We start from the raw sequence: 25,657 nt of genomic DNA on the forward strand, positions 1-25,657 counted from the left end.
TTCCAACTACTCGGTTGGTCTAATAAGAGATAATCACATCTAACCAAAGAACCTTGCCTGCCAGAGAGCTGTGGGCACTCACCCCCACACTGCAAGGTGTTGAGGCTGACAGGACTCCTGGCTCCACCCCACCAACCCAAGCAGATGCTCAGGATGTGGCTGGTGCCCACAGTTCAGTACTGAACAGGTTAATTGTAATTGGCAGCAGGCACTTGTCTGGGCTGAGCCCCTCAGCTGTTTTCTTGGCCAGCTCTGGACAGGCAGGAGTACTTGGAGTATCCAAGACAACAACAAAGCAAGGTCTGTCCCATTAATTCCTTTAAGCATTCCTTCAACAGTCACAATAGCAGAGAAATGAGAAAGCATTAACTAGGGAGGAGGCGGCCCAGAGCCTGACAAGCAGCCATTGATTGACTGGAGGTGGGTGGCCTTCTAGCAGGCACCCTTGTGGCTCTGCTCCGCCTGCAGAGCCCGGGCATCTCCAGACCCAAGGCAGTCCATATAATCTCTGGGACACTGAGAACTGGATGCAGCTGCAAGCACAGGGATTAGAAAATAACATGTCCTTCAGCAATGGTGGCACTCAAAGCAGACCCCAGGAAGACTGCAACAGCCGTGCCCCTCTGGTACCAGCCAGACAAAGTCTCCTAGCACCCTGGCAGGTGGTCGCTCAAGACAGACATGCAAAAAATCAGCTGGTTTCTAACTAGCCCCATCTCATTCCTCCCAAACTTTCAGAACCTCCCAGAAAGCCAGGCTTATTTTTCCCCCCTAATGTGGCTGTAAATGATGGACCTTGTTACAGCTTCTCCTTTCGCCACTGGTATCACTCTAGGAGGACTGTGCCCTGACCCAGCAGGACCCAACATGGTGACAAAAGGCATTTGAGGCTTTCAAAAAAGAAAAGTACTCCTGGGATATTAAAAATAAAGTGACTAGGAACTGCCACCAGCTCACAGGTCTGTGCCTGATCTGACAGGTCACACACTGCGAAGGAGACAGGAGAATATCAACTCCAACCCTTCACGAATGCCAGCAGCTATCTGCATACCCCTTGCCACACCATATGCCCCAGATACAGAAGCAAGACTCAAGTTTCCTAGAGCATCTGCCCCGTGGTAGACAGACCCCAAGGACACCAACCCATTAAATAAGGGAGCGTCCTCCCTTAAAAATATTTTAAATACCTGGGCAGGCAAAGCTGATCTTGAGAACAATAGAGCTATGGATCAAAGCTCCCCCCTCACACATATACATCCCGGTTTGCTCCAGCCAGCTCCTGCTGCCAGGTACAACTGTTAGTTTTACATACATTACATCCCTGTTAAGTAGAGCCAAGAGGGAGCTGCTGGCACTGCTGGGAGGCAGCTGCCCCTGAGAGGGCTCTGCACCCCCTACCCATGAATGGGTTAAGTGCCAGCCTGCTCCTGCCCACACCCAGACTCAATGTCACCAGGCTAAACAAAGATCACCCAGCAAGCCTGCACCGATGGGGGCTCAGGGCTGCCAACGCAACAACAGCCATACACAGTTTGCAGGCAATCGCTCTGGTCTGTTGACCCAGCTCTGGACTCTGTCCCCTCTCTCCATACCGATTCAGCAGGTGGGGCTCAAGACCACGTCTTGACCAGGTGGCTGCTCCATGAGATGGAAACATACGTGTGGCTTCACCCTATGTCAAGCCAGCAGCCCTCGCTACTCCCATCTGCAGCTCTAGATACCCCACTGCCCCTTCCTCCCCTCCACACCTTTCCTAAGAAGGGCCCGGCTAGGGGCACCGCACGGCGTGTCCAAAGAACATTGGCACTTACATGTCCCAGGTGCCCTGGTAGAGCGAGCACACAGCGAGAGCGTGTCTGGCCTGTCGCATTCCCTTTGTTCCACTCCCATGGACAGAGAGAAAACACTGAAGTCTTAAAGGCATCAGGGAGTGCCCACCCCCTTCGCCTTCTCCATGGAAACCAGCGAAAGCCATGTGATTTAGACTTAGACAGGAAACTACAGGCAAAGCAACTGCAAATAGCTGCAAATGCCTCCTCCCCCTCTCATCCGATAGGGAGAGTCACTGGGGAGGCTGGGAATTATATAAGGAGATGAGAAAGCAGGGACAGAACCGGTGACAATTTGCAGGAACTGGCTGGGTTTAACCACTTGGTCCCTAGCAGAGATGTCATTTGGAAACAAAAAGGGAATGATTCTGCTTTGAAGAGGGCCCAAAGAGTCCTGTTAGGTGACTGGAGCTTCAGCACCTCTTGATACCTGAGGTGACGAGCTAGTTAGCACAGGCCTGCTACCCTGCATAGAGGGTGATCCTGGCAACAGACACCTTCATACAGAACGCACAGGGTGCAGCGGGACAGAGGAGGGGTTCCAACCACACAGCGGGTCCAATTGCACTGGATCACAACACAAAGGAGCCAGGGGAGCAGTATGCCTGAGTACCATCTGCTCAGGAAAGACCCATAAGCAGAAGACAAGGGAGAGGTAGGAAGGAGGTGCAGGTCAGGATTCAAAGCCATGCAGCATTCTAGGATTGATTTAAAGATTTTTTTTAAGAGGTGCACTGATATATCGGTCCATACTGTATCAGCACCAATAAAAGGAAAATTGACAATTATCAGCAATCGGCTTTTCTTGGCCGATAACGTTACTGATAAATGCTATGTGCACGTGGGCAGCTGTAGCATGTATACGGCCGGGAGTGCAGCCTGACAGTTTGCAGAGCAGCATCTGGCTGGTAAGTCTGTTGGTGGGGAAGGGGTATGGGGGGAGCAGATCAAGGACCCCACAACGAGGGACTGGGGCTAGGGCAGCTACCAAGCTGGGAGGGGGCAAAGCTGCGGGTGGCTCATCCAGGGGGCAGAGAGGGTACGGGGGGTGGGGATGGGGAGAGGGAACACAGCTCCCATCACTGTGAGCACCCCAGGGGGAGGCATGAGGAACATGTGCCCCCCATATTTTGTGCCCAGGGCGAGGGTGGCCTGCCTGCTGTGGGTTTGGGGCCAGGGACTGCCCCTGTCCCAGCTTCTTCCCAGCAGGGACTGAACTGGATGGCAGCACTGGGAGGGGGTGCTGTAGCCCATCCCATACCTCCACCCTCCCAGCGCTGCCACTGCCCACTCCCAGTGCAGCCCCAGCTCAGCCCCCACTGGAAAGAGGCAATGCAACCCTCAACCCCGAGCTCACAACCCACCCTTGATCCATGCACAAATCCACAGGGCACATGCCCCCCCATGCCTCTCCTGGTGGTGCACGCAACAGTGGGAGCCACCTCTCCCGCACTCCTGCGCCCCTTGGACAAGACACCTGTGGCACTGCCCTGCCCCAGATGGGCAGCGCCTGCCCCATTCCCTCTTTCCATGGGGTCCTCTATCTGCTACCCCCGCCACATCCCTTCCCTGCCCCAACAGACTTACCAGCCAGATGCTGCACTCCAAGCTGCCAGGCTGCATATCAGCTATTGGGTCAGTATCGGCCAATATGGCTGGTTAATAATCAGCCATACGTATCAGCCAAAAAAATATTAATTGGTGCACCCCTGTTTTTTTTTGCTGCCTATTACTAGGGGTGCACCGATAGATTTTGGGGGCTGATACCGATAGCCAATTTTTAAGGAGATATAGCGGTCATTACCGATCCAATTTCCAATACCAGCCCAGGTGCAGCTGGTATGGTGTGGTATGGGGGAAGGGGAGGGGGGAGGAGGAGATCAAGGCCCCCCCTCTGTGGTGAGGAAGGACAGGAGCTGGGGCTGGGACAGACGTGGGACAGAACAGTGGCTTGTCTGGGGGATGCGGGGTGGAGGGGGTGGCTCCCACCGCTGCACACCATTCATGTGGGAGCTGCTGGTCTGGCACTTGCCTGCTTATCTGACAGCTCCTGCCTCTCATCCAGAAGGGCATGGGGAGGGGGGCGTGTGCCCTTGGATTTGCAGGGGGTTGGGGCTGCACCAAGTTCTTCCCACCATGGTAGGGATGGACTTGGGGTAGGTGGCAGCAGTGCTGGGACTGCGGGGATGGGAGGGCCACGGCAAATTCTGGAGTGGCTGCAGCCCCCACCCTCATCCCAATGCTGCCGCCCACCCCGAGCCCAGCTCCAGCCCCATGCAGATCCGTGGGCACACGCCCCCATGCCCTCCCAGACAAGCAGTGGCGGGAGCTGCTGGATGAGCGAGCAAGCGCCGGACAAGCTGCCAGGTCAGTGGCTCCCACACGAATGGCACACAGCAGCAGGATCTGCCAGCTCAAACTCCCCCGCCACTCTGTCCCATGCCCACCCTGCCCCAGCTGGGCAGCATTTGCCCCAGCCCCACTCCTCCCTCATGGCAGAGGCCTTGATCTGCCCCCCATGCCTCTTCCCTTCTCCCTCCCTCCTCTCCTTCCACCATACCAGACTTATCACGCAGCACTCCAAGCAGCTGGTCTGTGCTCCTTGCCACCTACATGCTGCGCTGCGCTGCGGCTGCACACACGCCCAGACCATTTAACCAGCCAAAGTATTGGCCATGAAGGCCAATACAGACTTTTTTTTTCTTTTAAATATATCAGTGCCAATCCAATATCAGACTGATGTATCACTGCACCTCTACCTATTACCCCAAGTTCTCTCTTGCTCAGCACAACCCCAAGCCTAGCTCTGCCCCTTTGGACCCTTCTCCTGGGCCATAATAAAAGACACAGAGATAGGCTGTGTCCTGGAACCCAGCTTGGAAGCAGGCCAGCTGGTAGCATTACTCCACAAAACCCCTAGCCAGGTTCTGGACCTCCCACGAGGTAGGGAGCTTTTATTAAGCTGGTGGGCAACAAGGATGACAGATGGGCCTTCCCAGATCCTGTATAACCCGTTAGCTTTTCCTCAGCTATACTAAGAATCCACAAGGCAGGTGAAAGGCAGCACAGACCACCGAGCAGAGCATCAGACTAGAAGCAAGATGCCTAAGTGTCATTCCCAGCTCTGCTACCAACATGCTGAGATCTCAAACAAAGTCCTGCCCCACTCTCCATGTCCAGCTACAGAGCCAGGTTTACAATACCAAACCTGCCCCCATTTCTAAAGCAGAGCAAGAAACTGTATTATTCCACTCTCCTTTAACGCACAAATACTGCTGATCCCTGGCCAACACAGAACTGCTCGCAGAGAAGATGGGAGTCCTCTGGATCTACCAATGGTGCGTTTGTCACATTTCACACCATGATGAAGGATCTCCATGCCTAGCAAGGTCACAGCAGTAGACTAGACATGCTTAGCCTAGGCTGCAGGCCACTGATTTTCTCTGAAGAGTGGGCTCTTCTCTGCAGCAGTGGCATTGCAGGAGGGCTCCAGAGGTGAATGCAATGCTGCTGGGCATCTCCATACCTCAGAGGGACCTCCAGCACACACATCACAAATGGTGGGAAGAGGTCTGATGTGCCCTGCCTGCAAACCAGAAGCAGAAACACCAGCATGCAGACACAAGTGCCCAGAGGGGACGCTCTAGCTACTTGCTAGAAGTCCAAGGGCAGCCAGCAGTTTGCATTTTTTGGAGCAGGTTATGGTCACCCTTGTCCTTAATGAGGATATGTCATCCAAAGAAACAGCATACCCCAGACCATAGCATTCCTAGCCCCACTCTATTGTAGGGCTCCTGAATCTAGGCCACTGTGAGGCCATCTTCTTTTCACTCACCCACACACATCCCTGGGCAGGCATTCACTGGGCCATGTCCACAGGCTCCTTAGATACATTCAAAGGGCAGTGGGTGTTAGGCAGCCTGTGCTCAGCCTCCTTCTTTGGCACCCATGTTATTGACCTGTGACCCGCACTCTTCCAGTTCTCATGATCTGTTTCACAAACTCAGCTGCTGGACATTTGGTAGCCTCCCTCAAGCCACTGAGGGAGGTCTGCAAGTCTCATAATCAATGGTTGGTCTCTGGCAGAAAAGTGCATCTTACCACATGTGCTGTAGGCTGACACCACGTCCCTGACACTCAAATCCTGGGATAGAAAAATCTGCACCAGAGCTCAAAGCACTTTACTGTGGGGCAGGCAAGCATCATTACCTATGTTTTACCAAACAGGAAGCAGACACTAAGAGGAGAAGTGACTTTAACAAGAGCATCTAACAGGTTAGGTGTAGAGCTAGGAATACAGAAGCAGGAACCTTGATTCTCAGACCTATGCCTTTGCCACTACACAATACTGACATTCCTGCTGATTTCAAAAGCCTCATGGTAGAAGCTGGGAGCCAGCTGAGATTAAGCTCTCCTAACCCTAAACAACGCTACTTTTACCCATGGTTCAACCCTGGTACAATATGTCTAGGACCAGGAGGGAAGTGAATAAACAGGGCCAACCCTTCTCACTCTGAGCAGGTGCCAGGACAGCTGCAACGGAGGGAGGAAGAGATTCCTTGGCCCCTTTTGGGTTCAAGGAAAATACACAAAATCTCTTGGGTTTGCAAAATACACTGAACTGAAAAGGAGTCTCCACAGCCAAGCAGACAGCTTTAGCGATGCAGGTGTGACACTGAATTCAAGGATGGTCGCATGGGAGCTATATCCATTCACAGGAACAGCCAGTCCTGGCCTGGGTGCTGATCAGTCTGTGCTCACTGCTGTGTTGACAGCTGTCTTCCATTTCTGCATGGACCAAGCGGGTGGCCCTTTCCAGCTCAGCATGAACATCAGCAAGAAGTTAGCTCATTCCCCACCCCACCCCGAAACACAAGCCCTCTTGCTTCAAGGTTGCTGGAACAGCACCACAATAATGCCATTGTGCCAGGCAGTCCCATGGGAGTCTACTGGAGTCCGGCACAACAAAAGCAGCACAGCTCTAGAGAGGAGGCACAGCACGCTGAAATGCATTGTCTCGGCTGTCCTACTCCAAGCTTGTACTTGCACAGGGCTTTCCTACAGAGGGACCTAGTAGCGCTTATGCCTCTTGCTCTTTGAAGCAGATGGCATATGAGCAGAATTTTTAGACCACCGGTAATGCAAAGTGCTCCTACAGACCCCTCTACATCACAAGCACCCACAGGGCCTACAACCAGCTCTACTGAGCAAAGGATGAGCACAGCCTTAGCACCATAACAACAGAAACCTTCATGCGCTGACCCACAAGGGCCCAGCAGGCTGGTCTAACAAGGCTCTGCCAACTCCAGCTTTTAGGACCCAACCCCTTTGGATTCAGAAGAAAATTGCCTTTCCCAGCTTCTGAATGAGTAGCATGCGGGCAACAACCACAGTCACTTAGGAGTTAATGTCATGTGCACTGGAGGTTGGTTCCTGGCTCTGATCTCATTGAGGGAGCACTGGATGCAGCTGGGAAATGGGCAAGGGAGTCTCTTGTATCCCCAGTAAAGAACCAGAGCTTGCTGACAGGGTCAAACCACTTCCCACATTCACAAGGCTCCACTCCCCCTTGGGCCTGTCCTAGATCATACAGAAGTGCCCTAGTTTTAAAAGCCTGAACCCATTGCATCCCCAGTGAACCATCCCTCGAGTCAGGACAAGAGGTAGTCACACTGCAGAGGATCATGGCAGCACTACAGTGCATCAGCCCTGGCTTGCAGTTCACTGATGCTAATTAGACCAGCTTCAAGGTTTTTTGAAATTCCAGCAAAGTAGGGCAAGAACAAAGAATGCTGTGCATGGAAGCACTTTGCAGGGCTCCCAGGGTACTGCGGAAGTGGGGAAGGAGCTTTAAATTCCCAGCCCTTCTCACTACCCACTGGACCATGCAGCTTCTTGAGCCTGCAGGACAAGTTGTGGCTATTTACACAGAAGAGGCAGCAACAACACACGAAGAGGCCTTGGATTGTGGAAAAGGGACAGGAGCACAGCAAAGCTTTGACAGAACCATTAGAAAATTAAATGCTTTGAAAGAGACTGAATCAGAGAGATGCCTATAACCAGTGGCTAACAAGCAGAGATCCCACTCAGGACAATCCTTGTGGGAGAGCTGGAAAGGGGGGCATGGGTTGCAAGAGGCACAGGATCTAAGAGCAAGGGCAGAGGCCATGCTGGGTACTCCACAGTTCTGCTTGAACTGCCAGGCCTCTACCCACCTTGGCTGTTGCTCTTCAAGCAGCAGCAGGTGAGGACTGTTTTGGAGTTCCCAGCATGGCAATGCTGCCAGGGCCCAGACTCTTTGAGGGTAGGAGCGATTCCAGCATGCTTCCTAAGTTGGTGGCTGGGGCAGGTGCCCCCTCACCCACCCCTAGTTACACTACTGTACATAACACACTTAGCAGCCCTGTCCCCTCACCAGTACAGCCCTCGCACTTATTCTACCCCTCCCCCCTTGCCTTATTCCTTTCACACTCCTACATCCAAGCACAAGGCCCAACCCCACAGACCACATCACTGGGGTCCTGCACGCAGTGGTTTCAGCAGGATCCTGAACAAGACAGGTAACACAGGATCCTCACTCATTATCACTTTATGAAGGTGCTGGGCCCAGTGACTGAACACAACATGCAGTGAATGGGGCTGCTCTGCCTGCCTGCTGCATTATTTGGACACCATTATGGGTACTGAGGAAAGATCAAGCAAAGCATCAAGGTACAAAGCCAATGGTAGCTGGATCCTGTGGGCACCTGTAAAGCATTATCAAATCCATATGAATCAAGTCTCACTCCACTCAGCATGGTAATGAGCTCTCCCAAGTCAGTAACAATCAGAGGAGCATACTCTCACCTCTGTGCAACACCACTCCTTTATTTGGCCCAAACTAAGTGAACTGGGCCCCATTCTTCCATTTTCCTTTCAACCCTCTGTTCCGAGTGCTAATGAAGGAGATGGGTGCAGAGCCTGCGTGCCCCCATCGGGGTTTGAACGCAACAGCTCTGCTCACACTGCCTGCAGCACCGTGGCACACACAGCATGGCATTCCTGGGTGGGGGGATACCCTCCCCAGCTCTGCCCACAATTCAGACTCTGTCCACTGGAAACATTGCCTGGTAAGCTGTGCAGCTGGACCTGCACATGGCTCAGATAGCCTGCTGGCTTCCCTGCTAGGAACATCTCAATAGCAGGGGAAGGGGAGTGAAGGAATCTCTCCCAAACCTGCCCCTACACAGTGCCAAGAGGCACAGTCTTGCTGAGCTGGCTGTACATGTCCGACAGGCCACTTCCACCACCTTCTGATGTGCCACAGGCAGCAATGACATACGTACCACTGGCATTCAACACTAGGCATCTGAGTCAGCAACTCCTGAACGAGGCTTGAGCTCAAGAACTTCTGGTTCAGGCTCTCTGAAGACTCAGACCTACACTCCAAGTTCACGCCTTTGAGGGGCTCTCCATAAACACAAGAGCTGCAGGGGATGAGAGGGAGGAGGCAGAAAACAAAACTTCCCTATTCTGGCTACAACAGAACATCTCCAAGCTCCCTCATCAGGACCTCTCTGGAGACCGTGATGGTGGTGCCTTATAAGCAGCAAGTCTAATGTAGACAAGGCCTCTGGGATAGAAACAGCTCCAGGAACAAGACTCCTTCCTCCACTGTGCCACAACAACGCTGATGTGTGCTATCACCGCTGAAGCAACTGCTATTCTCTGCAGGACCATTGTTATAGCTCAGGGGTGGGCAAGATGCGGCCCGCCAGGCCATTCTATCCAGCCCGCAGGGCCCCTAAAAAATTTAGGGAATTCATATTTATCTGTCCCTAGCTGCCTGTCATGCGGCCCTCAATGGCTTGCCAAAACTCAGCGAGTGGCCCTCCACCCAAAATAATTGCCCACCCCTGTTATAACTCAACTTGTGCCTAGTTGCCCCTGCTCATGAAGGGCAAAAGCTCAGGATAGCTGCCCCTGCTCAGAGCTGCCTCCCCACCAAGACATGCACTTTCCCCCTGCAAAGGGCTCTTCATTCAGTGCTTTGAGGCAGTAGATTGTGCAGGCCATTCCAAGGCACCTGAAGTCCCCTCAGCCCTAGCTAACTAAACAACACGGGGCAGAAAAGCTTCCAAAATCAAGCAAGGCTAGTCTTGCTTCTCAGGCTCTCTGCAGCAAATCCCCTACATGTACAGTCAGGGCTGCCGGATGCACAAGAGACCAACATTCCTCCATGCAATGGTATTTCTCAGAATTAGCAGGCGCATCTATCGGCATTAATGAGTTAATTACATCTGGCCAGAAACACAATGTGCTGTACATGTTTCCCAGAAGCCTCTGCTCCTGCATGAGGCAAGGTCACCCCTATCAGCAAGCCAACATCTCAGCACTGGAACTTGCCCCTGAGAAGCTTTTGTGAGGGAGGGAGCTCCCAAATGCACCACACACCAGAGCCCCGATACCAACCAACCTGTTGTGGGAGAGACACCACCCAGCTCCCCTTTGTAATGGGAAGCCCACACTTTGCAGGGCCAGGGTAGGCACAAGGAGCCCAAAACTGCAGATAGGACTAAATTCAAAGCTGGCTTGCAAGGGGGTGACTGCTGATGCAGCTTCCCTCAGCAGTGCTGAATTTGGCTACTTAAAAATAGATGGGTGGAAGGAAGGAAAAGAGTTCTTCCCCTAATACATGCCAACTTTCCCTGGAGGATCTCAGCTGCCATTTATAAACAAGGGAGAGAGGCAGGTTTTATAGCACAGAGAAGCTTATGGGCACAGAGGAAGCAGAAACTGCCAAGCTGTCTGCCCCAGTCTCCCTACACTGGCAGGTGTTTCTACCTTGGTAAACTCAGAAAATACACTGGAAGAAGAGGTCAGATGTTGCATACAGCCCCCAAGCGCCACCTCAGCAATACACCACACTTGGCCTTCTTCCCACAGAGTCTTTGCCTCTGGGTGACTCCAGCATCCTTCTTTTCACCAAGGAGGCCTGGACCAGAACCATTTTGCTCTGTTCTTTCCCCTCGCTGAAGGGAGCATGTCCACAGCTTAGCTGGTGCTTTCCCCTTACACACAGTCCCCGAGCAGCAGCTCTCTTTTCCAGCAGCTGTGGCAGAACAGCAAGTGCAGGCCATGCCGGCAGCCAGCCAAGCTCCTGGCCTCCAGCCCTCCCCACCAGCCCTGAGCCCAGGGCAGCTTGGCAGGCACAAGTGCACCAGGGCAGAGGGGTCAGCCACACAAGCTGCCTGCTCTTACAGCAAGCTCAGCGAGCCACAGCTTAGGGGAAGCAGGGAAGACTGTGGGGGGGGGCCTCCAGGAGACCTGCCCTGGACTCTCCTCCCTACGCTGCAGCACCAAACCATGCCCTACAAGGAGAAAGGAACAGCCCCAGTCTCCCAGCTCTGGCTTTTCACTCATCCTCTCCCTGCGCAGCAGCTGCTTTTCATTTACGAGGTGACTCAGAAGGGTTAGGACACATCTCCCAACTCATCTCCCTTTTAGTCCGAAAGCTGCAAAAGGCAGCACTGTCTTAGCAGGGACTGCTTGTGCCACTAGGCCCCTAGCGAAGGGACTGTAAGCCTTTCCATCATAAACCTGCCTCTCCCCTCCACTTCACAGCTGTGCCAAGGGACCCAATCCAACTTGGCAGGTAAAGCTCTGCCTGGAACTTCCATCTTTGTAGTCTGGTAAATCCTCTGATTTGATTTCACTGAGGGCTGACAGCTACGCCAGGAGCAAAAACATAGAAACAAGCAGCAAGAAGGCTCTGCAGCTCCTGCCTGGGCATTCAGTGCTGGTAGGGGGGCTGGAGCAGGGGCCCTGCAAGGTGATGCCCAAAGCAGGAACATCCCAACCCTGCTGCCCTTTGTTGGCCTTAGACACCTCCTTCTTGAACTAGGCATATGGGTAGGTGGGCTGAGTATTACCTGCAAGGGTTACATAGTGATGCAGAAGCCTGCATGCTGGCAATGAGAAGACAGTAGACAAGACTCCCACCCTCACACCGCCCTGTTCACCTCCTGGGAAAGCAAAAACTGCTCTTCGCTACACTCAATCACTATAAAGACCAGAGAGCAATCCATGTGAGCCACAAAAATCCAGCCGGGGGCTGCCCAAAGTCTCAGAATGGTTTTATCCACTGCACATGCTGCAACGGGGTGGGGGGAACCCTAGATTGCTTTATGAACTGAAGTCCAGTTGCCCACATGGATGCTGGGGACACTGCAGCCTTTCAGTAAAGGCCTGACCTGCACTAGGAAACTGGTACAGACCTATTTACCAAAGCCAACAGGCCCCTCCGTCCTAGAGCTGAAAGCCACTCACTCACTGGTGTGCATGGGACAGTCACATTCAGCACTAGTTCAAAGCAGGACTCAGGCTCAACAAGCTCCTTGTCCATACTATGTCCCATGGCTAGTGAGGGCTCACTGCTGACCAAAACTGACAAAAACAGGCTGCATTTGAACACAGGCAAAGCCAGAAGAAAAGGCAAAATGAACCTGACTGATCCTAGCTTTTCCCTCCCCGCCAAAGCCCTGTCATGAGTTGCTGGCTTTTACTTCATTTCATGAGCCAAGACAGCTCCCTTGCTAAGCTACGAAGAGCTAACACAGTTCTTCTCTGCCTCTAGACCTTGGGGTAAACCCACAAGCTGCAGCAAGAGAATCGGTTAAGCCCACCCTCTGTGTCCAGATGCCAACTGAACAGGTGGTACACTCCCAGCAAGCGCTGCAGACTTCTATCAGGTTTTTGGCTTGTTTTGTTGTTGCTGGGGGGGGGGGGGGTTGTTTTGTTTTGTTTTGTTTTTCGGGGGGGGGGGGGAGTCACAGCACTGCCAAGCCCATTTCACTCTGCTCCTCTGATCTACAACCCAGACAGCACCATGCTCCTATGCCTACTTACCCACTCACTCTTGCTAGTGCTTACAACTGACTTGGGCTAGTCACCCAGGACATTTGTGCCATCATCCATCACCACAGGCTTTTACAGCCTCAGTTCCCAGTAGTTCTAAACAGAACTAGTCCCCTGCCACTCCCACTCCACACAAAATAGCTAGTGCGCCCAGATGGGTGCCCTGCACATCTGCCAGGGGCCTCCAGGACACTGGGCTTCTGGAGCCAGAAGATTGGGAACATATGAAGCACAGTTTGGGTTCACAGTATGGAGTAAGCAGAGATAAGACAACAGCTTTGGGAGTGCAGAGGTATCCTACAAGCTATTCTACCTTTCCAGACTGCAAGAGCCCAGGCCCAGCCCTAGAGCCCATTCTCTGATCTTCTTCCAACCTTTTCCCTCTTCCCTCACAGAAAGAAACTGAGCACAATCTATAATCTCAACACACATCTCAGACCTGGAGGCCCGTTTTCAAAGCACTGCTCAGCTAGCTCTATAGCTGCCCATGTGCATATTCCCCAAAGTAACACTAGCTCTCCACTGCAGACACACTTCCCTGCCCCTGCCCAGTCAGAAATGTCTCACGCACACCCTGGAGGAATCAGTCCAAAAGTATTCATGATTAATAAGATTCCTCCAGCCCCTAAGGGGCTGTCAGACACTACACTGGGAAGTTGTGCTCACCAGTGGGCCAATGACCAATGCATCAGACAGCTCAGCTGGCAAGGCCAAAAACCCAGGGGTGGGGAAGAAAGTCAGAAGATTTGGAGAGTAGGAAGCAAAAGTCTCAGCCTGCTTTGCCCTCCCCCAGCTTCTGGAAACATATTTAATTCCATAGCACTGGGGAGATCCAGTTTGCACACCAGATGCTGAACAAAAGGGATTCACAATGCAACTCTTGCAGTTAGAGGGGTCCACACCTATTCTCCCATCTGCATGATGAACCCACAGGCATCTCTGGCCAGGAAATCAGCATCAAGCTGCTGAACTGGGAGGACTGAAAACATCCATATTTAATGCTGCAAGGATCTCCTCACCTCTTTATGGCTCTTGTCCTAACTCTGGTTGTCACACAGAACTGGCAGCTCAGAGCCAGTCCAATGCAACAATTCAGTGCATGGCAGTTTTGTACAGGTTAAATTTAGCCCGTGCCGGGGTAAAACATGCAGAGTTGGGCTGGCCGCTGACTGGATGCATGGGAGTGCAGCCCTAAGGTCTCCTTATGGCAGGAGGAGAGGGACAGAAGTATCAGAGCAGCTTCAGATGTCTGTCTTTCCTCTAGCTTGATCACCTCTTGTACCAACCTCCTGTGCTCTGGAACACAGAATTCGGTTATCCAACATGTGCACCCTGTCCAAACATCAAGCCCTCTTCTCAAGCAGAGATGCTTCTGTCCCAAGCGAGCCATCAGTCTATGCCACAGATTAAGCACCACTAGGCTTGCTGGATAACTGAACATGTCTCCCCTTGGGCCAGGAGTGTAGGTGAAAGTGCTCTATGCAGCAATATTTACAATTTTTGCAGGAAAAATGCTCTAGATTAGGACAAGAAAGGACAAATACACTAGCAAGCTGCTTGCGGAAAGGAAGTGGCTGTAGTTATCTTCCGTCTCTTCTGGAGGGCAGATATCCAAACTGGGATCAAACAGCACAGCAGAGCACCCACAGGAAGTCATGTGCTTTGGGACATCATGGAACAAAAGCATTTCTGAAAGCTCCCAGCCACACAGCAGAAACATGAGCCCAGTTACAACGCTGGGCTCAGCCACACATTCCCATATCCAGCCAAGCCCCAGACAGCAACCGACAGACACTCAGAGGCAAGGTGGTCTGCAGTTTGAGGTAAACCTCAGCTGGCAGCTCCTCCACAAAACCATTTCATGGGTGTGTATCTGGCACATTTTACGGGCAACCCCAACACCTGCCTCCTGTCAACAGAAGGAGACCCTGGCACATGCCTACCTGGAGCGTGCCAGGTTACAGCCCCTTCAGCAAGAGGCTCTTGAGGAGGTGGTGAAGTTGTGGCTTCTCTACTCCCCACACCAGTTTGTTTTCCTTATCCATAGCCCCACCAAGTCCCCAAACCTTCTGGTCATCTTCCTCCTGGCCCTAACTAAGCTGGCCATCTATCTGGCCAGGAAGGAGGCTCTGACTGGGAACCCCCAGTGACTGTGAGACAGCCTTCCTGTCCCTTATCTGTTCAGGTCTCCAGGCAGTTTCACTGAGTGCTGTCCACCAGCTCCTTGTACTCCTTTGAGGGCCAGTGGACACTGGCTGGTGCACTCTGCTCAGTCCCACCCCTTGGAGCACTTGTTATTAACCTCTGACCCCCACTCCTGTCTCTGTTTTTGCATTATTTGTCCCAAGAATTCGGCTGGTACCCACTTAGTGACACCCTCTAATAACTAGATGTGGGCATGGGCCCACATTGAAACTGTTACCCCATTTCCCTGCGTGCTAAATAGGCCAGCCTGTGGGGCAATGCCCTTCTCAGCGCCTGCCTCTCACAGCCCCAAAGTGAGCTACACAGGGAACCCTGCCCTCGCACATCACACTCCCAGGAACAGCAGCAGTGGCTGCCCAGGTCAGGCAGATGGACACCCCAGCTGCTCCATCAGAGGCAAAGAGAAGTTGAGCACACCCAAGCCCACTCCCAAATGCTGCAGTTGCCTGCCTGGGTTAGGTTACACTCTGCCCTCCACCCCCCACACTTGCTGTAGCTGACCCCTTTTGTGTTGCTCAGGATCAGACTTGGAACTGATAAGGGCTTCCAGCTCAGAGCCAACTAAGAGCAGCTCTCCCTCCCACAGAAGGCAGAGGGGAACAACACAGCCAGCAGGGGTCCATGAAAATACAGTATGCGCAGGAAACATGCCTGCACTGGCTCCCAGGTCACTGCCATCCAGGCCAGAGACGTCTTTGCCACCCTCAGGCTCCAATTTCATGGGAGACACCAAGCTGTGTGAAGTGGCATGGGTTTTCTCCAGAAGAGCTTTGACAAGGCTGGCACCAGTAACACTTCAAGGGCAAACCAGCCTTGACAGTCAAAGGACCTGCACTCCAATCACCACAGAGCAGATGAGCACTGCTGGGGAAAAACAACCCACTTCCCACAGCTGGTCAGACTGGTTATAGGGCAGTATGGAGGAAGGCAGCCAGGCACCTGCCCACAACACCTCTGCCACCGCCAGAACAGGCAGAAGATGGGGTGGTAGCATTCAAGGCAAGGTAATGAGCAAGTGAAAACTCTTTGGCCAACATGGCTTGAAGGGCCCAAGACCTCTGGGTGCCCCTTGCAGGTGTCCTGCCCTCAGTCCATGAGGGGCAGTGCCCTCACTGCCAGAGGGCACAAGAGCGGAGAGCCTGCACAGCAATCGCTGCTTGCCAGAGGCTGTCCAGGAACAGCCTGCAGCGCCCAATTCCCCTCCCAGCTTGTAAAGGTTCTATTTATACAAGGAAGAGTGAGGGAAATAAAAATAACCCAATATGTTAATTTGTCAGGCTTGTTCAAGAGCCATCTAATTTGTATCCACATCCAATACCAGATGGGGGAGAAAGCACCCTCATGGGGCCAGATCCTGTTCTGAATTAAATAGGAATAAAGCCAGTCATTTACTGAGTCATCCACTCAAAGGACTCAGTGTGGGAACACATGTCACATGCACACTTTTCCTCCCAGGCTTTGATTTTTTTTTGGTATGTACCACTTCTCTCCTTATTTTTTCTCCCTTGGAAACATCAATGTCAATGCTCATCTCTCCCATTTCTTTGTTGGAGAACTCCATGGATGACTCGGATGTGGTTTGGGAGTTTGCTGTAGCACAGGAATGGGGGAGGCGACTCCTTAGCCAAGTCTGATCTCGGTGAGCATTAGGGGCTTTATAAGAACCTCTCTTTTTCCTAAGGCATCAGATATCAACTTCCACATCAACGAGCCAACCAACTGTCTGCTTTTATCTCAGGGTGCAACAACCGACTAAACCTTGCTTCCCCTTCTCCATCAGTCGCAGTGAATTTCTATCTAAGGCAGATAAAACCTGCCACCTCTCTGCCACTGACATAGACCTGTCACCTCTGAGCCATGGAGTCTTCCAGGATTAAGATGGGGGGGGGGAAAAACCACAAGCAGGAAAGATCAAGCCTTTGCTTTGGAAAAAGCCAGGCCTGTTCCCAGGCTCTCTTTAGCTCTCACAAACAAGGAGGGACGGAGCCGCAGCGCACAAGCCCAGCTGCTTCTCCTCGGCGGTCACCTTTGACGCGGGCTGTGTCCTATCCCGCGCTGCTGGCGGCTCAGGCATGAAGCCCGTCAGTCCTGGCACGGGCCGAGGGGTCGCCCGCCCCCCCGGCCCGCGGCTCCCCCGGCCCGGCCGCGGCTCCCCGCGCTGAAGGCCCCAGGCAGGGGAGCGGCGGCAGCGCCTGCCCCGACAGCCCCGGCGCGGCGGCACTTACATGGCTGCAGCCTCCCGCTGCCGGTCGGACCCGCCGCCCCGCGCCTCGCCGCCGCCGCCGCCGCCGCCGCCGGCCGGGGGAGGAGCCGCGGCCCGGGCTCGCTCGGCCTTCGCCCGCCCCTGGGTGGGGCTGCCCTGGAGCCCCCTCCCGCTCCCGCCCGGGCTCCTCCCCGCCTCGGCCCGGCCGGGCAGGAGCCTGTCGGCGGGCGCGCCCCTGGCAGAGCGGGGTCCCCCGGGCCGGGGGGGGGGGCAGAGGTTTCCCTGCACCGCCGCAGCCGGCCCTGTCCTCTGCCAGCCGCGCAGCTTCCCGCTGGCGCTAGCGGGGAGGAGGTGCGGGCCCGGGGCCTCTGACCGACAGGAGATGTCCCTCTGCAGAGCAGGATTGCAACTCCGGAGGACAAACAGGGGCTGCGTGAGACCATCCCCCTGCACCGCGGGCTGCGCTTCCAGGCCGAGCAGAGACGCTCGCTTGAGCGGGACGAGGAAGCACCGTGCCCTCGGGCAGCGCGCAGGGCAGAGCCGCCAAAGCTGCAGGGGAGAGCCGGCGGGCAGCGCCTGGGGGTGGAGGCTAATGGCCAGCTGGGCATGTAGGAGAGAAGTTGGGCAAACAGACTGAAATCAGCGCTCCAGTGCAGTAGAGACCAATTCCCTGTGAATGCCTCCAAATGTTGCTTCTGCCATGTGCCTACTGTGGGGCCAACCGCAAGCTCTGCCAACCTGAGGTCTCCCTGCTGGGGCAGGGAGCTCTGGTTGAGGCTGTCCTAACAGCCCACCACCAGGACCCACCCTAGCCCAGAAATGGATAGATCAGAGGTTCCAGGGTCAGAGATGAAGCAGTGAGGGGGGAGGAGCAGGGATCTCCCCCTCCTTAAAATTGCACCCATCCCCTGCTCTTAGGAATGCCATCAGGTCCCTGAAAGGAGCTCCAGGCCAGCCCCTTCCTTTCCCTCTGCTGACTTGTCCACAACATGTGAGCAGGTGTTCATGTGGCAAATATCCCTACAATGGGATTAGTCGCGTATCTCTGTGCACTGCCTCTCTGCAGTGACTTCTGTTCAGGACCAGGAGATCAGTATAATAATAACAACAAACTATTTATTCTCCAGGCAACAGACGGAAGAATGCCAAGAGGCAGGGGTGATAATAAGGGAGGCCCCTGTGTAGCACCACTTACAAGTAATCAGCACATCCAGTCTGACCAGCAGCTTTTAGCTGCAAGCATTTTACATGCACATGCATAAATCACCACAGCAATGGCACCACTTGTGGGGGGAGGCACTCTGCACAACTGGCAGAAGGGAAGAATAACTTGACCCAAGAACGCTGAAGCGACTCATAGAGAATGTGCCGTGGGATTTTTAATGCCAGTGCAGGGCCCAACTCAACTTTCCCCTTCCAGGGTGCAAAATTGCCATTAATCAGCTGGGGCTGCTGGCGTCACGATCTGTCACCCATTCTTTCCTGCCTCTAAGCCAGCCAAGCTGTCTGCTGCTTTCTCTCCTGTTCACCATGCTATGTCCTGTGCAGTGGTTCATGAGATAACATAGTTCCACTCTGCAGCACTGTGCCTTGGTCAGGCAATCAAGAAGCATTTGGCAGTGCCTTGTGACCAAGTGATCAGGGCCAAAGCAGAAGCAGCGATGAAGGTGGCCAGATGGTGAGCTGGCATCTGAGCAAACAGAAAGGTAGTTTCACTTGAACTTTCTCAGATACTGAGACCCAACCACTCTCCACCCATGCTTTGGGACACAGTATGGTCAGACCAGCTCCTGGCCAAGTGGCTTCTGAAGTAAATAGGACTCTTCTGGTTTTTCTTCATGTACTAGAGACTTTATTTCCCCAGCACTCCTATCTAAATAACTTGTTACAGTCCCATTTTAATAACTGGACCACAAATGGGACCCTTGTCCTCTGGTCACTATCAAAGTCAGCTCTTCAGCTCTCTTACCATGACATACTTGCCATGCATCTGTGCATTAAAAAGACCCTGTGCATAAACTCGCAGGGGTCCTTGGAAGGAAATCCTCAGGGGTGGCCCCCCAAAACCTCATAGGAACTGAGTTTTACAGGGTGCAAAAGCCAAGCACTATTCCACACAGCATCTTCCCTGTACTTCCAGCCAGCCAAAAACAAGCACACTGTGATTTACAGTCTTGTGGCACCCATACCTGGCTATTAGCAATTGTGAAACTGAAAGCAGCTAGTCAGTTTTGGGGGACTATCCAATCACACAGTTTGCAAATGCCACAAATTTGAGTTTAGTTTTTCAAATTTGGGACAAAAGTCCCATTTCAAGAAGTCCATGGGGACACAGCCAGAAATGTGGATATGCCACAGAAAATCCAGGACAGTTGGTCACTTTGCCTTGTAAGGCAGACGGGTGCTGGCCCTATGTTACAGGTGCACTAAGCCCAGAGGTGACATGCCTTAAATCACACAACCCATCAATGGCAGAACCAGGCATCAAGCCCAGCTGCTGTGACCAGTCTCAGTGTACAATCCTTCCAGTGTGCAGCTGGTCCAACAGGGTGTGCACCACTTACACGCCTCCAGCACAAGTATTAATTCCACCTCCTCCCTGCCCACCTCTTATTATCTCATCAGGAGCTACAGCTCTCAGGAGCTGGCTTTTTGTGTTTACATGTATAATGATAATGCCCTCCTGCTGGGGAGCTGCAATGGGATGAATCATGCTTCTATTTGTTATTGCCGAATTTCTGATCTACAGCCAGTGTCTGATCCACAGGCGGTGTGATTGTAAGGCCATGTAGGACAGGTGGAGGTCTGTGGCCCAGATCAGCCGGTAAGGGGCAATTTTTACCATTACAGATACACCTCAGCAGCCTAATCTCCATTTTTAATCTCAGAAATATTTGCAAAGGCAAAAAGGACTCAGAGCTATTTTCCATTTCCCAGCCAGGAAGCTTTCTCTGCATCAAATCCATTTTTTCTTACCAGAGGGAAACATAATGCCTGATAATTCAGGGCATGTGGGATTTTTTTTCTGCCCCTGAATATAATATTTGGCTCAGATCGAGTATAGTTTCTCTTTGATCAAAGGTATCAGGCCCTGTGCCAGCACCTTCAGCCTATGGATCTGTTCACCTAAAGACTGTAGATCACTGCTACAAAATCCCTACAGCTCTCCAACTGACAGTAAATTCAAAGCTTGCAAGGATGGAAGAGCTATAGACACATGGAACAAGTCAAACAGGTCTCCTGGATTTGATTGTCGGAGACGAAAGGCCAAGCCAGCAGAGAACATTCCTGCATAACCACATGTAAAGGAGCAATAGCCAAGAAGCTGTCTGGGTGCCCAGAACTGCCTCCTGCTGGTGCAGAAAGCTGGTGAAAGGCTTTCGCCCCTGTGAATTAATGAAACTAGTAATATCAGCAAGTGGGATACTGGCAGCAGAGATCCTGCCAGCTTGTCAGGCCAGTTGGGAAGAACATAACCTTGGTCCCTATGCTGAGCTGGAAAGACTCCTAAATGTAATCTTTAGGAAAACTGAAGCAAAAGCTTTAATGGGGGACTTACCATTAAGTGAGGGTGAAAAACAAGACCACTCAGACTGCCCTTAGAATTTAAAAGAGAAAGGATCAGTGTTTTATATTACCTTGAAATGTTCTCCTGCTGGGTTCTGTAGAAGTCACTGTCCCAGGCTTGATCTCCTGGGGGAATAAAAGAAAAGACAATGACTCTACAGAAATTCAGGAAATGTGGGAAGGTTATTCTACCCCCTCCCCTCTGATCCTAGCTTTTGTTTGTTTGTTTCTGCTGCAGGAGTCTTGAGCTCCAGTCCTGGAGAGACTGGAACTGTCACTAGCTGGAACAAATTCTTGAGCCAAGAATGTTCTTTGATTTTAAGCCTTCTCAAAAGGGAAATGCAAAACACAAAGAACCAATCCTGGAGCACCCAAAGGAGTCCATAAGACTGGTGCCTGGGAGCAAGGCTGCTCAGCACCAGCACAATAGCTAGCGGACAAATAGCAGCTCTTGAGAATGCTTTGTGTCCTGGGATGGTATGCAGTTCTGACTGAGCTGGCTCAGCTTTAAAGGGTAACTTTATACTGCAATAATAAACAGGGGTGGCCAAGCTCCTCCCTAGTGTCACTCCACTGACTCAGATGGGGTGACACCAGAGACAAATTTGGCCCTAGGAGCTTGAGAGCATCTGGACCCAGATTCTGTTCTCAGGAAGAGTGATGTAAATTTGGAGTAACTCCATGGCAGTCAGTGGCTTTCCTCTGGGGTGGGCTCTGGTAGATGGTCCTCTTTCTTAGTACTGATTGTCTTGTTCATTGCTATATGTGTTTGAGGGACATCATCAATTTCACTTCCTTTCCTAGTTGTTAGAAATGCTGCAATGTAGAAAATGATGACTTTGGCCTTCGCAGGCAGCTTATGCTGATCTCCCTATTGTGGTTCAGTGCTTTGGGGATCGGGAATTAAAATTGCTAAGAATAAAAGTATAGAACATGGCCTTATTGCTATGACACAGACGGAACTGCTGCCTGAGGATTCAGAGCAGAGATGCTGCTCTACAGGATGGCATGTACCTGGTTTCAAACAGCTAGACCTCAGGAGAAGCTTAAGTCTTCCCTGAATAAAGCAGTCTCTCCTTTACTGGCAAGTAGGTCAATATTATTTAGCCCTGCACAGCTCAGCTGGCCTGTCAAGAAACTGTCACTCCTCTTGGTAACTGTGATGTTTTTCAAATTGACTGACTGACATCGAATGGCACCTACCCCTGACCTCTCTCTCTCTCTCTCTCTCTCTCTCTCGTGTGCATGGCCTCTGTATCCCAGGCAGCACAGGGCCCAAGGGCCCAGATAAAGACCTGAGTCTGGGTGGTGGCAGTGGTTACTCCAGGTTTTCGGGTGTGCTCCAGGAAGGGGGTCGGCTGGACATAGGCACCCCAGGGAAGGCACTCAGATCTTGCTTTTTGGTCAGGTGCAGTAAGTCAGGTGGCTCAGTGTAGGAGTACCCCCTGCTGGCCTGTCACAAAGGGTCTTAGAGAATGAGAGAAGGGGCTCTGGGCATGGAGAAGCCCTTCTGCCAACAGCAAAGGAAGGCTGCCTTGGAGTTTCAGAATCCATCTCAGAGCTCTTTTGCATCTGGATACAGTTTGGCCCCCTGCACCCCGTCCACCTGGGCAAATTGTTCAGCTGTGGTTCTAGCAGGAGCAGGAGTAACTGAGGGTTGTTTCTAAGGAGGGATACAACCTGGAGCTGTATCTATCTTGGCAGGTGCTGCAATCTCACTGGAGATCTGAAAGAAGTGAGTGAGGAGCCTTGGGAGAAAGGAACTGCTGGGAAGGATTCCATGGACAGACACCCACTAGGAAGGAACTGGTGAGTGATGGGAGAGGAGATCTGCCCCAGCCAGTTTGTCTCCATAGACCCTCTCAGCTTCACTGCCAGCACACCAGGCAAACTGCATCAGCTGGGCAAGCCTCTTCACTGACAAAAGAAAAAATACTGTTGGCCCAGAGAGTGGGGGATGCCCCACAGGGTCCCAGGCACAACAGAGCAGGGCTGTCTGAAGAAGCTGAATCCTCCTCCTAGACCCCAGCTGGGTCACACTCCTGCCCACCTCCCTCTTCCTATTGGTGTAACCTGTATAACCACCCAAGTCAGGACTTGTTAGGCAATTTAGCCTCCTCCCCAGATCAAAGTCTCAAGGACAGGGTGGGAGCAGGGGGAAGGGTTCTCAGCACAGAGAAAACTCTAGACACCAGGAGCAGCAGCTGCTTGGCATGAGGCTGCCCATAATCCAGGAAGATTGTGGACAGCTGCACAATTGTAACCCAAGGCTGAATCCTCCTCACATCCCTCTCCCAACTCCTGATGGGACCAGCAATTTGGCAGCTGCTCCACACAAGTGGAAAATCCAGAGTGAGGAGAGTGAAATACAGCAGATGGAGTCGACCCAGGGAATGGTGTCTGGGCTTTTGACGCTAGGCTACTCATTCAAGTGGGGTCCAGGGCAGGAGTGCCAGGGAGCAGTCTTCCGATTTCTGATCCATGGCCTACATGCTCAGTGCCACTGCCAGTGTCCTCCCAGTGGTGAGCCTCCCCACATTATTTGCTTACACATAGGCTTGTTGCCAGTCCTAGCAGAAAGGTTGAGAACCTCTCTGAGAGCCACTCTAATTAAAGTGTCTCCAGCATTACATGAATTTAGCGTCCCACACTTCAAAATGGTGGTGGAGGCATTTTAACTAAAGCCCACTTGACAAGCTTTGAAATGTGGGGACACTGAATACATGTGATGCAGAGGCTGCGGGAGCACGCTAATTAGCACACTCAAATCTGCTCTGACACGTGCTAATTACCATGCATTGGAGCACAGGTCCATCATGTCTATAGGTGCCCATGGTGACTCCACACTCATCCCCAGTGAAGACCCACTGGAGCGGGATGGTGGGCCCTTAGTGGGGAAGCAGCACAGCCACTGGCCATGTGGCTTCTGTTCAGAAAAACTGTCAGTCTCCATGCTGTCAAGCCATGCCTGCCTCTTGGGCTTTGCCTTTGGATATGATTGACAACTAACTTTCCTTTGATCAGCCTGGAAGCACTTTGGTTGCAAAGCAGTGAAGGTCAGAGTGGACTGTGAATGTCTAACTCTCCTTTGAAATGAATTGCTTTCAGGTCCAGGCTGAGGCCACATTGGTAGTGAAGGGTCTAGGTCTGAGGTCACCAATGTTTTTGGCCAGAATGTTAAAAACACAAGCAACCTCGACTTGTAAGAGGTTAAATAAAGTTCCAGGGGCAGATGGTGGGAGAGCCACGAGGGGCCTGCTCCTTGTTGTGGCAGCACAGCCCAGCCCCTTCCCTGCAGTCCACCCCAAGGCACATGTGCACCTGCCACCAGCAACATGCTTGGCCAGAGCTCCGTGGACCCCGGTGCAGCTGTTTGCAGTCTCCTGGCTACTTGCCACAGCTGACCCCGGCTCTGGGCAGGCCCCTGCTGCCTGCCACAGAGCCTGAGCTACTCGCAGCAGGCAGCAAGAAGGCCACAAGCAGCTGCATCAGGGTCCGTGGGGCCCCCGCCCACCTCATTGTTGGTAGTGGGTGCACTCATGCCTTGGGGCAGATGGTGGGGAAGGGGCTGGGGCTGTGTTGCCACAACAAGGATCGAGCCCCTTATGGCTCCCCTGCCATCCACTCCAAGGCATGTATGCCAAGCAAAATGCCTTCATGTGCCACACTGTGGCATGCAAGCCACAGGTTGCCTACTAGGGGTGTGCAAAGCAGGCCCTATTCCATTTGGATTTGGATTTGGCCTGAATTGGGGACAGTGATTCAATTCATTCATTCAGATCACTATCCCTGATTTAATTTGGCCGAATCCAAATCTGAAGATTCGATGCTGATTTGGAGAATCAGCGATTCAGACACAGACACAGCTTTAAATGTTTTTTCTACATACCTCAAGGTACTACAGGGTGCGGCTTGTGAACACTGCAATGCTGGGATGGATGGATTGTCCCACAGGAGTACGGGGGGCCCCCCATGTGCTCAGCAGCAAACCTGGAAGTGGACTGGAACTACTTCCAGGTCTGCCAGGGAGTGCACAGGCCCTCCCCACCCCCCCCCCCCACCCCGTGTGCCCCCATCTTGGCAGTTGGCCATGGGGAGACCCTGGGTGCCCCCCCAGACCCAGGAAGCACCAGTTGCCAAGCCAGGGGGGCACAGAGGGGCCCACCAGCATGCTCCCCAGTGGACACAGAAGTGGACTGGAAGTGCTTCTGGTCCACTTCTGGGTCTGCTGCCAAGGGCGCTGGGGAGCCCCCCATGCTCCTGTGAGATACTCCATGTGCCCCAGCATCGTAGCATTGATTCTGCTACCTAGAGGTATGTAGAAAAAATATTTAAAGCTGTGGCTATGTCCGAATCGCTGAATCTTTCCAAATTTCTCTGAATCGATTCAGAGGGTCGTGATTCGATTCGGAGAGATTAAAGGGTCCTCTGATTTGATTCAGATTAGGAGACTCGGCCACCGAATCGGGCTCAATCTCCGCCGAATCGAATCAGGGACCAAAGCTTTGCACAGCCCTATTGCCTACCGCAGGTCTAGTTGTTCACTGGGTCTCCTCAGTACCTCCTCAGCCCTCTGAGTATGCCTCTAGTCTGTATTGTAAGAGGAGGAGGGGTCTCTATCCACATGTATTTGCCTTGCTTCTCTGGGGCTCTGCACTGCGACCTGGGCCTGCAAGCTTCCTGACACCTTCAACACATCATCTGAGTAGACTGTAGCTGGCCTATCTCCAAGCCATGCCTAGTGACCACATTTGTGCTCATCCTTGTGTCATCTCCTTGTACTCGTGTCCTGGCCTGATACCATACGTTCTATCCCCCAACCAGGGGGTGGCACTCCTGTAAACCAGCCTTCTCGCTGTTCCTAGGACCTATGGGGTTATTATTAGATAGTGACTTGTGCATAAAGTAATGAAAAGGAGCCCCGGCTAGGGTAGTCCAGGAACACTTCTGATGCTCT

General features: G+C 52.7%; 1 protein-coding gene across 7 annotated transcripts in view; it reads right to left on the bottom strand.

Moving 5' to 3' along the window:
- The window catches only part of RIPOR1 (RHO family interacting cell polarization regulator 1), a 128,978-nt gene that overhangs the window by 69,721 nt on the left and 33,600 nt on the right, over positions 1–25,657 (bottom strand). For 4 of the 7 annotated variants that reach the window (XM_090063522.1, XM_090063518.1, XM_090063515.1 and 1 more), the window contains exon 1: positions 1,812–1,941. In XM_090063522.1, the coding sequence (XP_089919648.1) occupies positions 1,812–1,890 (79 nt within the window). In that variant the 5' untranslated portion in view covers positions 1,891–1,941. Of the gene's footprint in view, positions 1–1,811; positions 1,942–16,956; positions 17,102–17,155; positions 17,180–20,771; positions 20,827–25,657 lie in introns of those variants that run through there. The other 3 variants (XM_090063519.1, XM_090063523.1, XM_090063521.1) reach the window with 3 other exon arrangements.

Source organism: Crocodylus siamensis, chromosome 9, assembly GCF_052110815.1.
Source record: "Crocodylus siamensis isolate JL-2025a chromosome 9, ASM5211081v1, whole genome shotgun sequence".
NCBI classification, from domain to species: Eukaryota; Metazoa; Chordata; order Crocodylia; family Crocodylidae; genus Crocodylus; species Crocodylus siamensis.